The 12,217-nt window shown below is 52.6% G+C and overlaps 4 protein-coding genes across 4 annotated transcripts; 2 read left to right on the forward strand and 2 right to left on the reverse strand.

Moving 5' to 3' along the window:
• Nucleotides 1-1,176: 1,176 nt before the first annotated feature.
• Nucleotides 1,177-2,949, reverse strand: RHO25_012945 (uncharacterized protein; the record flags this gene model as incomplete). The annotated part of the gene is made up of 1 exon (XM_023604228.2): nt 1,177-2,949. One exon carries the CDS (start codon nt 2,947-2,949, stop codon nt 1,177-1,179), a length of 1,773 nt encoding a protein of 590 aa, XP_023450018.2.
• A 1,249-nt stretch (nt 2,950-4,198) lies between these two features.
• RHO25_012946 (uncharacterized protein) lies at nt 4,199-4,865 on the forward strand (the record flags this gene model as incomplete). The annotated part of the gene is made up of 2 exons (XM_065603613.1): nt 4,199-4,412; nt 4,462-4,865. The coding sequence occupies 2 exons, from the start codon at nt 4,199-4,201 to the stop codon at nt 4,863-4,865; spliced, it is 618 nt and encodes a 205-aa protein (XP_065459685.1).
• Nucleotides 4,866-7,597: 2,732 nt separating this feature from the next.
• On the reverse strand, nt 7,598-8,568 carry RHO25_012947 (uncharacterized protein; the record flags this gene model as incomplete). Its single annotated transcript, XM_023604229.2, has 2 exons — nt 7,598-8,162; nt 8,219-8,568. The coding sequence occupies 2 exons, from the start codon at nt 8,566-8,568 to the stop codon at nt 7,598-7,600; spliced, it is 915 nt and encodes a 304-aa protein (XP_023450553.1).
• A 373-nt stretch (nt 8,569-8,941) lies between these two features.
• Nucleotides 8,942-10,426, forward strand: RHO25_012948 (uncharacterized protein; the record flags this gene model as incomplete). Its single annotated transcript, XM_023604230.2, has 1 exon — nt 8,942-10,426. The coding sequence occupies one exon, from the start codon at nt 8,942-8,944 to the stop codon at nt 10,424-10,426; it is 1,485 nt and encodes a 494-aa protein (XP_023450121.2).
• Between the last annotated feature and the right edge of the window lie 1,791 nt (nt 10,427-12,217).

A 12,217-nucleotide genomic window follows, 5' to 3' on the forward strand; every position in this document is an offset into this window, starting at 1 on the left:
GAAAGAGGTTGCGACGCTTTGCACCTTCTCCCACAACCCGCACTAGCTCCGTGAAACCGCAGAGATGGCCGGATCGGCAAGGACTGCGCCGAACGAGCGCATTTACCTCCTGCTGTCCTCGTCACGCACGTCCTTTCTCACCTCTTGCTGCCAAAAAGGCTACCAGAATCCTTCTTGCCGTCATGTTTACGCTCACATTCATTGCTCTCCTCGCGAGAGTCGCTTTCGGGGACAGCCTGGGATTTCCATCCTGCGCAGAAGGCTGTCTCGGCGGCTACGGCGGATGCGACCAGCTCGACATTAAGTGCATCTGCAGCAACAAGGCCTTTCTCGAAGGGCTCTCCTGTTGCGTATTGGCGAGCTGCAAAAGCTCAGACATTGATCGTAGGTCACTTTACGTCAAGTGTCGGGAACATAAGCTCGGAAAATTTCTAACTCTGCGTGCAGAGGTGTCCACCAACGTGCGCTCTCTATGTTACTCGTATGGAGAAACCGATCTCCCCAATTTCACTACCTGCACCGCTAGCGAGGTCACCTTAGCACCTACGACCAGAATCGTGACCTACGTTGTAACGGGGTCGCCTAGCACCTCTGAAAGTCAGCCTAGTATCACATCCAATTCGGCCCCCGGAAGCAATACATCGTCAGGACAAGGCCCCGCCGATGCCGATAGTGCAGGTGTCACGACCTCCAGTGCCTCCGCGCCCACAGATCCAAACATCGTGACCTCTGCATCTACTTGGGCTCTCACAGCTACCGCGAGTTCCTCACCGATGCCAGGATCGAGTCCCAATGCGACTGCGATCGGGGCAGGAGTTGGTGCAGGCATTGGCGTAGCAGTCCTGCTGGCGGGCTTGCTTTTCTTCTGGAGGCGGCAGAATAATAAGAATAAGCCAAAGAACCCGCAGTCGTCGGACAGTTCTATAGATGCTGCCCATGCGTCGCAGTCTATGGCAGCCAAGGATCCTGACGTTTTCCCTCACTCTGCTCCCAGAACTCTTGCCTGGCAGTCTGATCCTGAGGTAATGTCACGACGCTGAATCTCGGCAAAGCAGTGGTGGCCGTAAGCCTTGTAGCATCAAAGAGAGGTGCAAGGGCCAAGAGAAAACGGACGTGAATCGTATGTACCAGCGACAGAAGATCTTTCTCGCCCTAAGCGAGCTTCTGCCTTTTATCCTAACCTGCCAACTCCTGCCGCTTATCTTGACCTGCCAACTCCTGCCTTTCACCCTGAGCTGCCAATTCTCGAGGACTAGTTGTCCAAGATGGAGCTTCAACTGCGGCTATCGGGTAGTATTCTATGCCTTTGGGGTCTGAGTTCACAATCTGTATGTCTTGGACATTCCGAGTCTCCGAAAGCCTTTGAGATTTGGATGCTCGCTGCCGTCTCCGAACGAAAAACAAGGCCACAGATATGGCAGCTAGAGCAGCTATCCCAACAGCAGCGCCTATTCCAGCTTTTGCACCTGTCGATAGGCCGGCATCGTTATCGTCAGTGTTGCTGCCATTGTTGCTCGTTGAATCGTCGAGGGGTGTCCAGTGATCCGTCCAGGACGAGGCGAAAAGACCGAGATCACTGTTGGTATAAATCGCTGTATCATCGCGATTTATGTCTTTAATATCTTCTCCGAGACCGTTTCGCATCGCGCCCGGACCAGGAGCCTGTACGATCCACCCTTTGCTGTTGTCCCAATTTCGACCAAAGAAAGCTGCTTGTAGGAATGATTTGCCCAGGATGTACGTGCCTTCCGTTGGCCAGTCATCATCTGATGTAAGTTGCTCTGATGGGACCCAAGGTTGGCACGGAAAGTAGGGGATCGCGGACGGTCGACCGGAATACAGTGGGTCCAGCGTCAGATTGAGAAGACGAAAAGGCACTTTGATAGTGACGCGTTGCGAAGAAGTCACTGAGGGTGAAAATACAAAGCCAAGATATGCAGGCGATGACACGATGGTCGTGTATCGCGCGTCGTCGGTATTCCACAGGTATAGATTGAGTGCCGAATCGTATGTCACAGGCAGCAGCGAGGCTACCCTTTCGCAAGTCGGCCGTGGAAGCGCAAGGTAAGACTCAATGGGCTGGAAAGATACTGGGATGGAGCTCTGCTCGCCCTGCCCATTCCGGAGGAGGCCTGTTTGTGTGTCGTTGAAAGAAAAAGGAGACCCTCCTGTTTCGACACCGATGACTATGTCTTGAAGATATGCTGCACTCCTGCCGAACTCTACGATAGGGCCGATTGTTCTGCCCCGGTCGTAACCGCCGTAGTACATAGAGGCCGAATAGTTGAGAGCTGCCGAGCCGACGTGCAATCCAAAGCTGTTCGACATGGTGACACTTTGGTTGGCTAGCCATGATCCTGGAGGCCAGTGATCTACACCAGTGATTTCCCAAGCCCCACGCCCACCCAGTGTCAGGTATCCTACTTCAATAGGCGGCCCTTTTGACTCGTTTTCTCCGACGACATAGTTTCCCGATGTGAGGGCAACTTTTCCCGAGTTTGGTATCGTATTTCGTGCCATATCTGCCCCATTCGGACCCGGGGTCGCGAGTGAGTGTGGCCTGATCGGCCCTGTCATGTCCATGTTGCCACCACCATTGGCTCTGCGCACCTCGGGGACGAAAGCAGTTCGTAGATCGTTAGGGATACTTGTGTTTGGATTGAATCTGCCTCCGGTGCCGCATTTTGGATTGCCATCACACATGTCAACCGTAGGCAGTATGCTCGCGAGCCAACCTCCAGGAAATACATCGAACGCGTCGTACTTGTTGGGATCGTATGCTTCGCGTTCGTAGTCTCGGCTCACAAGTATTCTCAAAGAAGTCCAGGGGCCATCGAGGCCATAATTGCGACTTCCTGGTGGAACTTGGACGGGTGTTGCGACGACGGCTGTTGCGAGCATAACGCAGAGCCACATAGGGAGTGCCCTCTGCTGGCGGTGGATAATCATGGTCTGTATGTTCATAGGTCTTGTTTCAGTGCTGCAGGCTGAGAGTTCCGAGTAGTCCCCCGCGACAACTTTTCTCGAAGGTCACGCAAGTTATGTGGCCGGGGAACCGGAACTGTACTGGAACTGGAAGAGGCAGTGCAGCGCCCCTGCAACGCACTATGCCCTAAGCTAAAGTTCCCTCTTAGATGATTATCAAAATTGGCCAACACTCTGCAGATGACCTGAATGCAAGCTCTCGGTCAGGGTGGAGATGCCCAGTTGATCCCGCAAGCCGGCCCCAGTTCTTGCAGGTTGGCGTGCCAAAACTCGCCAGAATTTCTGTGCAGCGCAAATGATTTGACATGGCGTTTGAGTATGGTGCGAGGGCAGCCAGCCGTTTCGCAAAGGCTACAGAACAAGTGCGTGCCGCCCACGAAGCTGGGAAATTGACGAGAGAATTCATTCGTCGCCTTGTTGGCGGCTACTGCTAGCCGCTTCATGGTACATGATGTCCATGTTCTCGCACGTCCTCCAGGCCGCCGCGGCGGCCATCAGATGAGCGCAAGTGGATTTTCGATGAAAGGCTGAGGTGGCTTGCGACCATGAAGTCAAAATTGTATCCACGCGCGGTGTGGTATCGAAGCATGCGAGCGCTAAAGTGCCAAGGGCGCTTAGACTACCATCTGCGTCTTGGCGTTTGAGCTCTCGGCCCGAAAATCGAAACTTAAGGCAGTAGAACTAAGTCTGTCCAATGCTACTCAAATTCGACTCCCGCACGTTGACGTACGACACGAAAACTTCGCACCGTAATCGAGGCAGAATCGACCGCACTGCCGCATCGATCGTGAGACAATGAGGTTGCCTGACGGCCGGCAGATCCGATCAGGCTGAGATGTGGGAAGTCTACCAGTTCGCGCTAGCACATCCTCAGAGTAGTGTGCCAAGAGATTGATGGAGGCTGATATCTAGATTTGTCGATGTTCGACGTCTCGCATAAAACTCTACCTGCTTTGCAGGCACCGGCAAGGCTGAGTTGATCAATCGACCGCCTCACGGCCGCATCCTCAGCTGCTCCCCACATGGCTCCTTCTTTGAGTAGAGTGTCGGTTCGTACTTCCGTCTACTGTCCACACTAGCTCGGCGAACCCGTGTAGGTGACCCGATTGACAAGCTATGCTTTCAGCGTAAGTAAACCTACTGCTGCACTCGTCGCGCGCATCTTTTTCTATCTTTTGCTGATAGCAGAGCAGCTTGTATACCTGGCTCTGTCATGTCGACGCTGGTACTTTTCACTCTCCTCGCGAGTGTCGCTCTCGCTCTCGCTCAGACTCAGATGCCCGGTCTGCCAGAGTGCGCGCAAGGCTGCATTACCGACTCTTGTGGCTGCAATCAGGTCGATCTCGCGTGTATTTGCAGCAATACTCAGCTTATCGACAATCTCTCATGCTGCGTATCGGAGAACTGCGACCAGTCAGGCCAAGATGGTGTGTTCCACGATTCTGCTGGCCCGAAAGTAACTAACTCCGTGCGCAGAGGTTTTCATCTACGTTGACGTCCTGTGTGACTCGTACGGTGGGACCACGCTGCCTACCGACGCCACCTGCGCCGCCACCGCGTCCGGCCGAGTCACTACTACCGCAGTTGATCCTCGTCCGTCGACTGCAGTCAACACGGACACAATTACATCGGCTCCAGCGACTTCCTTGTCCACCACCATGGAGTTCTCCACGAGCGAGACCGCGACTGATGTCGAGAGTTCTGAGACCACCTCGACCACTAGCGCCTCAACCAACATCAGGACTACCTCGACTGCTGCCACTACCTCGAGTGATCGCGGACTGGAGGCTACGCCGTTAGCCTATACAGGAGCTGGCGCTCGCGCAACTGCAGTGGTCGGAATGTTGGGCGCTATGGTCATTGGTGCACTGGCTCCATGAGCTGCAGGTCAGAGTACATGAATAGAAGAGCGATGGTGAGCAGCAGAGACTCAGATGAATGTAATAGGGGCTTATGTAAGCAAAAAGACTGTGTGTAATTCGAGCGCAAGAATCACGACTCTGAGTCTCAGTGTTCGATATTGGTCCTCGGATTTGGAAGATCGATATTCGCTCGGAAGTCGCAGGATGCTCACAGAGAGACATTTAAAAAGACCGCATCTTGTCCAAATTGGTGTTCATGCTTGTCGGAGGCTAGAAGAACATCTGCACGGAGACCATTGGCCCCTTTGTGCCACGATCAATAAAGAGCATTGCAAAGGATCCGCACTCTCACTCAAAACGTGAGCTTCCATTCTTCTTAAAGTTTGAGCACGAAGCTCCTATCTAGATCTCAAGGAAAGTCCATGTATTCCAATCCACCTCCATCTCCCGTTGCTGCTCGCCGTCCCAGTCAGGCTCCGCCGCCCCGTAGAGAATGTCCGTCGATAGCTCCCCGCGCGAATCCGTGCCAATCCAAACCACCTCTCCCCTCTTCTACATGGTGACCTCGATGTCATCCAAAGCGTTCTCAGCGGCGAATTCTTCATCAGCCGCTCTTACAAATACCGAGTTCTTACAAGTACCTTTCTTTATCTACAACAAGCGAGGGGAGTTTCGTGTCAGCCTCGCTGTGCAATTTTCGATTTATGATTGTGAAGTTCGATTTACTTACCTTCTTTTCACAGGCCAAGAGCAAGCGGGAATTGTCACAATTCTGACAACATGTTTCAGGCAGACAAACTGGTTGCTTGCATTGCACCAGCCGTGCCTTGCTGCTACATTTGTAGCATGATGGTGGCTTGCAGTGTGGCGTGCCCGCGGGGGGATCGTTGGCGAAGACGCCGATGGCGCCCATGAGGAGGACGACGATGATGGAGAGACGGGCCATTGTGGACTCTTCTTGGTGTTGGTTTGTCTGAGGTCGGAGGCGATTGTTGTGACGATGATGTTGCTGTGAGCTTGTCGGATGCTGCCAGTGGTGATAGATGGCGCCTTATATATTGATCGTCTTTCTCACTTCAAGTGCTTCGGCCCTCTCGGTCTCTTGCGTGCAGGTCCAACGTTGGCGATGCATACGGAGTCTCACGCTCCGCAGCAGATGGTGATGTTGCACTTCGCATTCCATTGTGTTGTCGTCTATCGGATCAAGGTCATCCTTGGCCTCAGGCTACTGTTATAGCACGACTAGGCTTTGATGCTGATGGATGGACCGGATCTGCTGTCTTGCAGCATACCGCATTGCAACAATCATGGATCATTTCTTGAAAAAGATGTGTTGGGCTTCGTATTTCAGAGCCGAATCATTGGTTGACAATAGCCGTGTGTACTCATGTTACGAGTTCAACATCAGTGGTCGCAAGTCCATCTAAGCAAGGTCATGGGCGGAAAGGTAGATCATGTCTCTTGTCAGCATTTTGGAACTCGAAGTTTGATGTATAGTCCAGACTTACTCTTTTCCATATGAATGTTGACGAGCTGGGCCGGACACCCAGGTTGCGTCCGGGCTTCTCGAGCTTCTGGCATTTTCATGGACATGATAACTCCACCAAGCTAGAAAGCTGCCTTCATCCCGCAGTACATGGCGTGTACTTCCATATCGAAAGGGACTTGTGGGCATGAAATGGCAGAGGAGGGTCCGTCAAAGGTTTGACTTCGACCTAGGGTTGTCGTATAGCTCGTGTTCCAGCAAAGTCTTATCCAACCATGCTCACCTTTTCCTTGATGCCCGCTTCGAGTTCTGCGGAGCTCCAATACAATTAAGCTTCTAGCTGTACCGCAATACCCTCCTTTTACCCGTGCGAACAGTGCCAGTGCCTGGAGTGATGGAAGCGATATCCCAGCGAGCTTTCGAGCTTGCCTGCTGCGCTTCCTGTCTCTGGTAGGTCCACATGTGCTAGCTGTTCATTGTCCTTCTTGCAGATGAGAGTATTCGTGTTGGTTCCGTCTGTGAGGATTTCTGCGAGAATCAGTCGAGCAAACTGAACCTATTTTGGTTTTCGGTGATATTGCACCCAAAGTCAGATGGCCTGGAGCAACTCATTGACGTGTCGCCAGTTCGCAACCCCCGAAGCCTAGAAGAGTTGGTTCGTCGTTCTGAATAACCCGAGCATTAATTATGACTCGAGTATATGCAGTCCGGCTGCAGCCATGTTGCACACGTGATCGCTTGCTTCCAAATACACATTTGGAAGCCGTCAGCAACTCTGCGTGATCGCACACTTGCCTCTTCTTGGACCAAGATGCAGTGTCCTCCTCGTATGCTCTCACTCAAAGTATCTTGGAATAAAGTATGCTGGTTACGGCCTTGTAGCTCTGGCATCGGAATGGAACGTCTTGTCGTAAGGCGAGCGTTTTCATTGTCGTTATGCCATGCTCAACGTCCCCCTAAGACATCTTCACTGCTTCCTCAAAAGTTGGAACTGGTTCGCTTCACAACTTCTCGCACAGGACTTCTAGGTCCGGGATATGCCCGCGATCTAAAAAGTACCAAAGCCAAGCGTCTCACCGGGCGCGGATGCGAGAAAATGTCGAAGCGATGTGGTGAGAAGGGATTGCAAGTGCGGTGGATCTTACCGAAATATCAGCTTGCTGGGCACGTCTTGAGATGCCGAACTTGCCTCGCTTCTGGCCAGTGATGGAACGATAGGCGAGACTTTCTCCGACCAACAGCTCCTACTGACAACTATGGCACCTTACTTTGCAGGCTCCAACTCAGAGTCAGTCCCAATAATAGCGTGCTCCTCTTCCTGTGTCAATGCCAACGCGAAGTATTCGGAGAAAGCAGCACAGCGTTCAACTTCGGAAGAGAAGTGTTCCAGGACCGAAGCAGGGCGCCCCGGTACCCGCCGTTCCACACGATTTTGACTCAGCAGCACACTTCCCGAGAGACGGTGTGCTGCTCCCAGATCTTTGGCACTTTCGAAGCGCTGTGCTACAACGAGTTTGGTGAAGCGACCAATGGTCATGTTGTAATGGTTGAGAACGTGAAAATCAGCCAGAAAGAATTCACTGTCCGAGAAATGATAGATTTCCTTCCAATCATCGTTACCACAACGGAAGAAGTAGACCCATACTTTCTGGCTCGGATCAGTGTGCTGGGGCAGTGTTTTCAACTCAAGCCGGAGGTCTTGGCCGCGGAGCCCGTCCACAATGTTATCATGCTGAAGAAGTAGCGGAGTTGTAGGGCCATCGGCACCAAAACCGACGTCTATCAGATACTTGCTGCCTTCGACGAATACGATGTTGGCCATGTGGCTCCTTCACAGATGGTGTCAGTTGCGTGCCGATGAAGCAATGGAAACACCAAGACTCACATAGGCCTCCACCCACCATCTGTCAACCCGACTGTGGCGGTGGTGATACGGCAAACTACACCGTATGCATTAAACCCCAGAGAGCGCAAGATGATGCCGAAGAATGCATTGTTCTCCAAGCAATAGCCGCCGCGGCCGCGAGTTACAGTCTTGTCGAACAGGACTTCTGGGTCCAGTGAGATTTTACGATCTACGGAATAATGAAGTTCCAGTGTCTCGAAAGGTACGTGTACGAGCTGATGTCGAAGCAAGGCGGTAAGATAGGACAGTGAGTGTGGCGGGAACCGGTCTGGCGAAAAATGGATGCGCTCGAAGTAGGCATGGAGCTGTGATTGGTTGTAGTTGCTCATGATGAGATGGACGAGAATATGTGTGAACAACCTGTTCACAAGCAAGATAGGTTGTTGGACTTTAGGTAAGACAGCTGGATCCAGATTGTCATTGGTAGGGCGGCATCGCGGATTGCACCATTTCCGGGTTGTGACCTTTCACTGGGCATCTATCAGCGTGGATTCTCGAGAAGGTGACATTAAAAATTTACGATGATGCTGCATGTGTAGAAGAAATTGCAGGAGCGCTTGCGGAGTGAAGCCATCCGGCTAACAGATCGGCTTTCGGAATTAATCACCCGAGTCACGTGCACGACGCGTTCCGCCCACTTCACTTCGCGTCTTTCGCGCCCGACACGCGCCTCGTCTCCCACAAATCGACGACATGCCCGCCATGCCAGACTCTGGCGACTCAACGCTGCTACAAAAGCCATCAGACACTCCTCACAACCCTCTCACTCGCGTAGCATGCTCCTACAACCCTCTCGCGACCTACACACTACCCCGCGGCAATGGCAAGCATTATCAGCAGCAGTATGCCGACATGTACTTCGCCAGGCTAGCTCAGTTGAAGCCAGGGTTAGTCCAGCTCGCCACTGATGCCTTTTCCGACTACGAGATCGCCGGGGAAGCGGCAAAAAGAGTCGACCGAGTGCTGGACGTTCGGCAAGGAAACCTGTGCTGGGTCATTGGCACAATCTACATGGAGATGCCTCTGAAGCCCAATGTTTTGGACGACATCGGGAAAGAGCATTGGATCGCCGCTCCTCCACCGCGGGAGAAGTATAATGGGGGTGAAGGACAAGTGATGCTGGAGGATGAGTCGGGACGACTGAAATTGACAGGGAGTTTTCTGCGGAACGTGCTGCTCGTGACGGGAGCAATCGTCGCTGTGTTGGGAACAGAAAATGTGGACGGCGACTTCGAAGTGCTCGATTTGCGGGTACCAGATCTGCCACGACAGCCGGCACGGTGGGAGAGAGACGACGGTGATGCTGCGGTGAAAGGCAAGAAGGTCAGCCAGAAGCGGGGAAAGGCAGGCAAGGTCGCCATCGTCTCCGGCCTCTCGATCAGTGGTGATGCCGGGGATACACTGCTCTTAGATTTGCTCGCCGAATTTCTCCTCGGCGAAGCAACTTCTCCCCAAAACCAGAACGAAGCATCTCAAATCTCACGCCTCATCATTGCAGGCAACGCTCTTGCCCACGGACAGCCCATCCCATCTCGAGAGGATGTCATCGCAGCAAAGAAGTCTGGGAAGCGCACGTATGGCTATGATGCGTCTGCCTACAATGCCGCACCGACCGATCGCCTGGACTCCTACATCGCTTCACTGCTTCCGTCGATCCCGGTCACCCTTCTCCCAGGCGCGACAGATCCCACATCAACAAGTCTGCCACAGCAGCCCATTCATGCCGCGATGTTTCCTCGTTGTCGACCGTACATGTCACATCCCCAAGAGCCAGCTGGCAGCTGGTTCGACTCACTCACAAATCCTGCAGAGTTCGATCTCGATGGCCTGCGCTTCATCGGCGGTGGAGGTCAAACCTTGGATGACGTCTTCAAGTACGTCGATGGCGAAGAGAGACTTGAGATGATGGAGGCAATGCTGCGGTGGCGGTTGTCCGCTCCGACTGCGCCCGATACGCTGCCTTGCTATCCTTTCCAGGATGGAGACCGGTTCGTGATCAAAGAGTGCCCGCATGTCTACTTTGTAGGCAATCAGCCCAAATTTGAGACTACAATCATCGAAGGGCCTCAAGGGCAAGAAGTCACGCTGATGACTGTGCCAAGCTTCAGAGAGACTGGACAGGTCATTCTACTGGATTTGGAGGATCTGAAGATCGAAATTGTGAAGTTTGAAGCATTTTCTGAGTGAAAAGCTGACGGACTTGTGTTGGGCTGATTCTTAACACACGCAACACAACTGTGATGAGCATCTCGAGTGGCCTGGATCGCACGACGCATGTGCCCAGATTGAGCAAAGATTGTTGACCAGTACGCGCAGCTCCGATGGGCTAGCAAACAGCTACGGCAACGCTGCTGGGTCGCGCTGAACAAAAGCACGGAAGCATTTTGGTCCTCACGACTCGAAACGTTGGACCCCAGCTGGCACCGCCACATCTCGCAAGCCAATGGCAAGCTCTGCCCGTCCCGATGCTCTGTCTGATCAGTAGTACAGAGCACGGTGAACGCGTGCAAACATCTCACCGGATTGCAATACTCAGCGAATCATCAGCAATCCTGGCTGCGACACGATCTGAACAGATTGGCACTATTCTCAAACTTCGTGCTCAGCTTGGGTCGAACCGATTCCCATTGAGCGGAGTGAGACATAGAACCGCATGCCGGACTACCACTGCTCGAAGTAGAGACATGTTGCGGTGTCTTCTGCCGTTGCTAGAGTAGTCTTGACTCACTGTCGAAATAGATCTCAGACTGAATCGGGTTTCAGACCAATGACAGACAGATAACACTTCAAACAAGCATAAAGCCGTGGTGTTCGCCAGCAGTCATCCCAATCCAGTCAATTCTCCATTCCTCATCCCTCACACATACTTCTTGCACAACTGCAGCTGGCCTGCGGTTCGATCATCCACTCACTCATCAAATCTCTTCAACAATCAGAACACACGACTTCTTCCACAACCACGAAACAAACCTCTCAAAACCAACACCTCTTCAAACAATTTCAAATCTCCTTTCATGCCTATCTTCCGACTAGATCTCGACCTTCTCAGAATGGCTTTCGTCGCCGAAGAAGAAACCTGCCCCATCTGTCTGGACTCGTTACAGATCCCCATCACCACAAACTGCGGCCACACTTTCTGCTTGGAATGTCTTGGGCATTGGTTCGATCACAGCGACTCCTGTCCTGCTTGTCGCAGGAGGCTGCGGTACTTCACAGTTTGGGCTATACCACGGACGGAATTGGCGGGGCTGGGATTCTGAGCTTGGGAATGCGAGACGGATAATGATGTTGGGTTTGCGAAGCATGATTTGAATGAGTGATGAATCGAAGTCTGAGATTCCAGGGGTTTGAATGATGTTGATTGAATGATGGACGGGGCTGGATGATGTGTTTCGCTGCTGTGTCAGTCGTTGTGGAGTGCGAATAATCTAGGTCGACGTGAATCCCCAAAGGCTGCTCAAGCGGTTTACGAATAAGCGCCGAGGCAGCTATCTCTATCCCTCAAGTATGAACGGGCCACATCCTTATGAGAGATTGTCGGAACAAGATGTAATGAGACAAATGGAACATGCTACAACACAAGGCTTTGCAGCATGGCACTTGAAGTCGCGGGTACGCTTTCGCCGTTATTGATGAAGGGAAACGCGCACAGTGCCAGTCCTCAATTCGTTGTGCTAAGGCCATCGGACGCGGTCGAAAGCCAAGTCGAACGCAACCCGAAGCAAGTGGAAAGAAGCTCCCCAGTATAGCAATCTCGGTATCTCACGCCGTATGCACAGTCCGTCAATGAGCGTATCAGAATCAATTCCAACCTGCATCATGGCTGAGACCATGATCTTGGAGGTGAGACTTCCCTGCTCATTCGATCCCCCAGTCTGCCATATATAGACAACACAGTCTGCACCATATCTGTTTCCACCATCACTTCTTTCCGTACATCCAATCACTCAAAGTTCTCTTCTGCAGCTGGTCTGCCAT

The sequence above is a fragment of the Cercospora beticola genome, chromosome 9 (assembly GCF_033473495.1).
Source record: "Cercospora beticola chromosome 9, complete sequence".
Taxonomy (NCBI): domain Eukaryota; kingdom Fungi; phylum Ascomycota; class Dothideomycetes; order Mycosphaerellales; family Mycosphaerellaceae; genus Cercospora; species Cercospora beticola.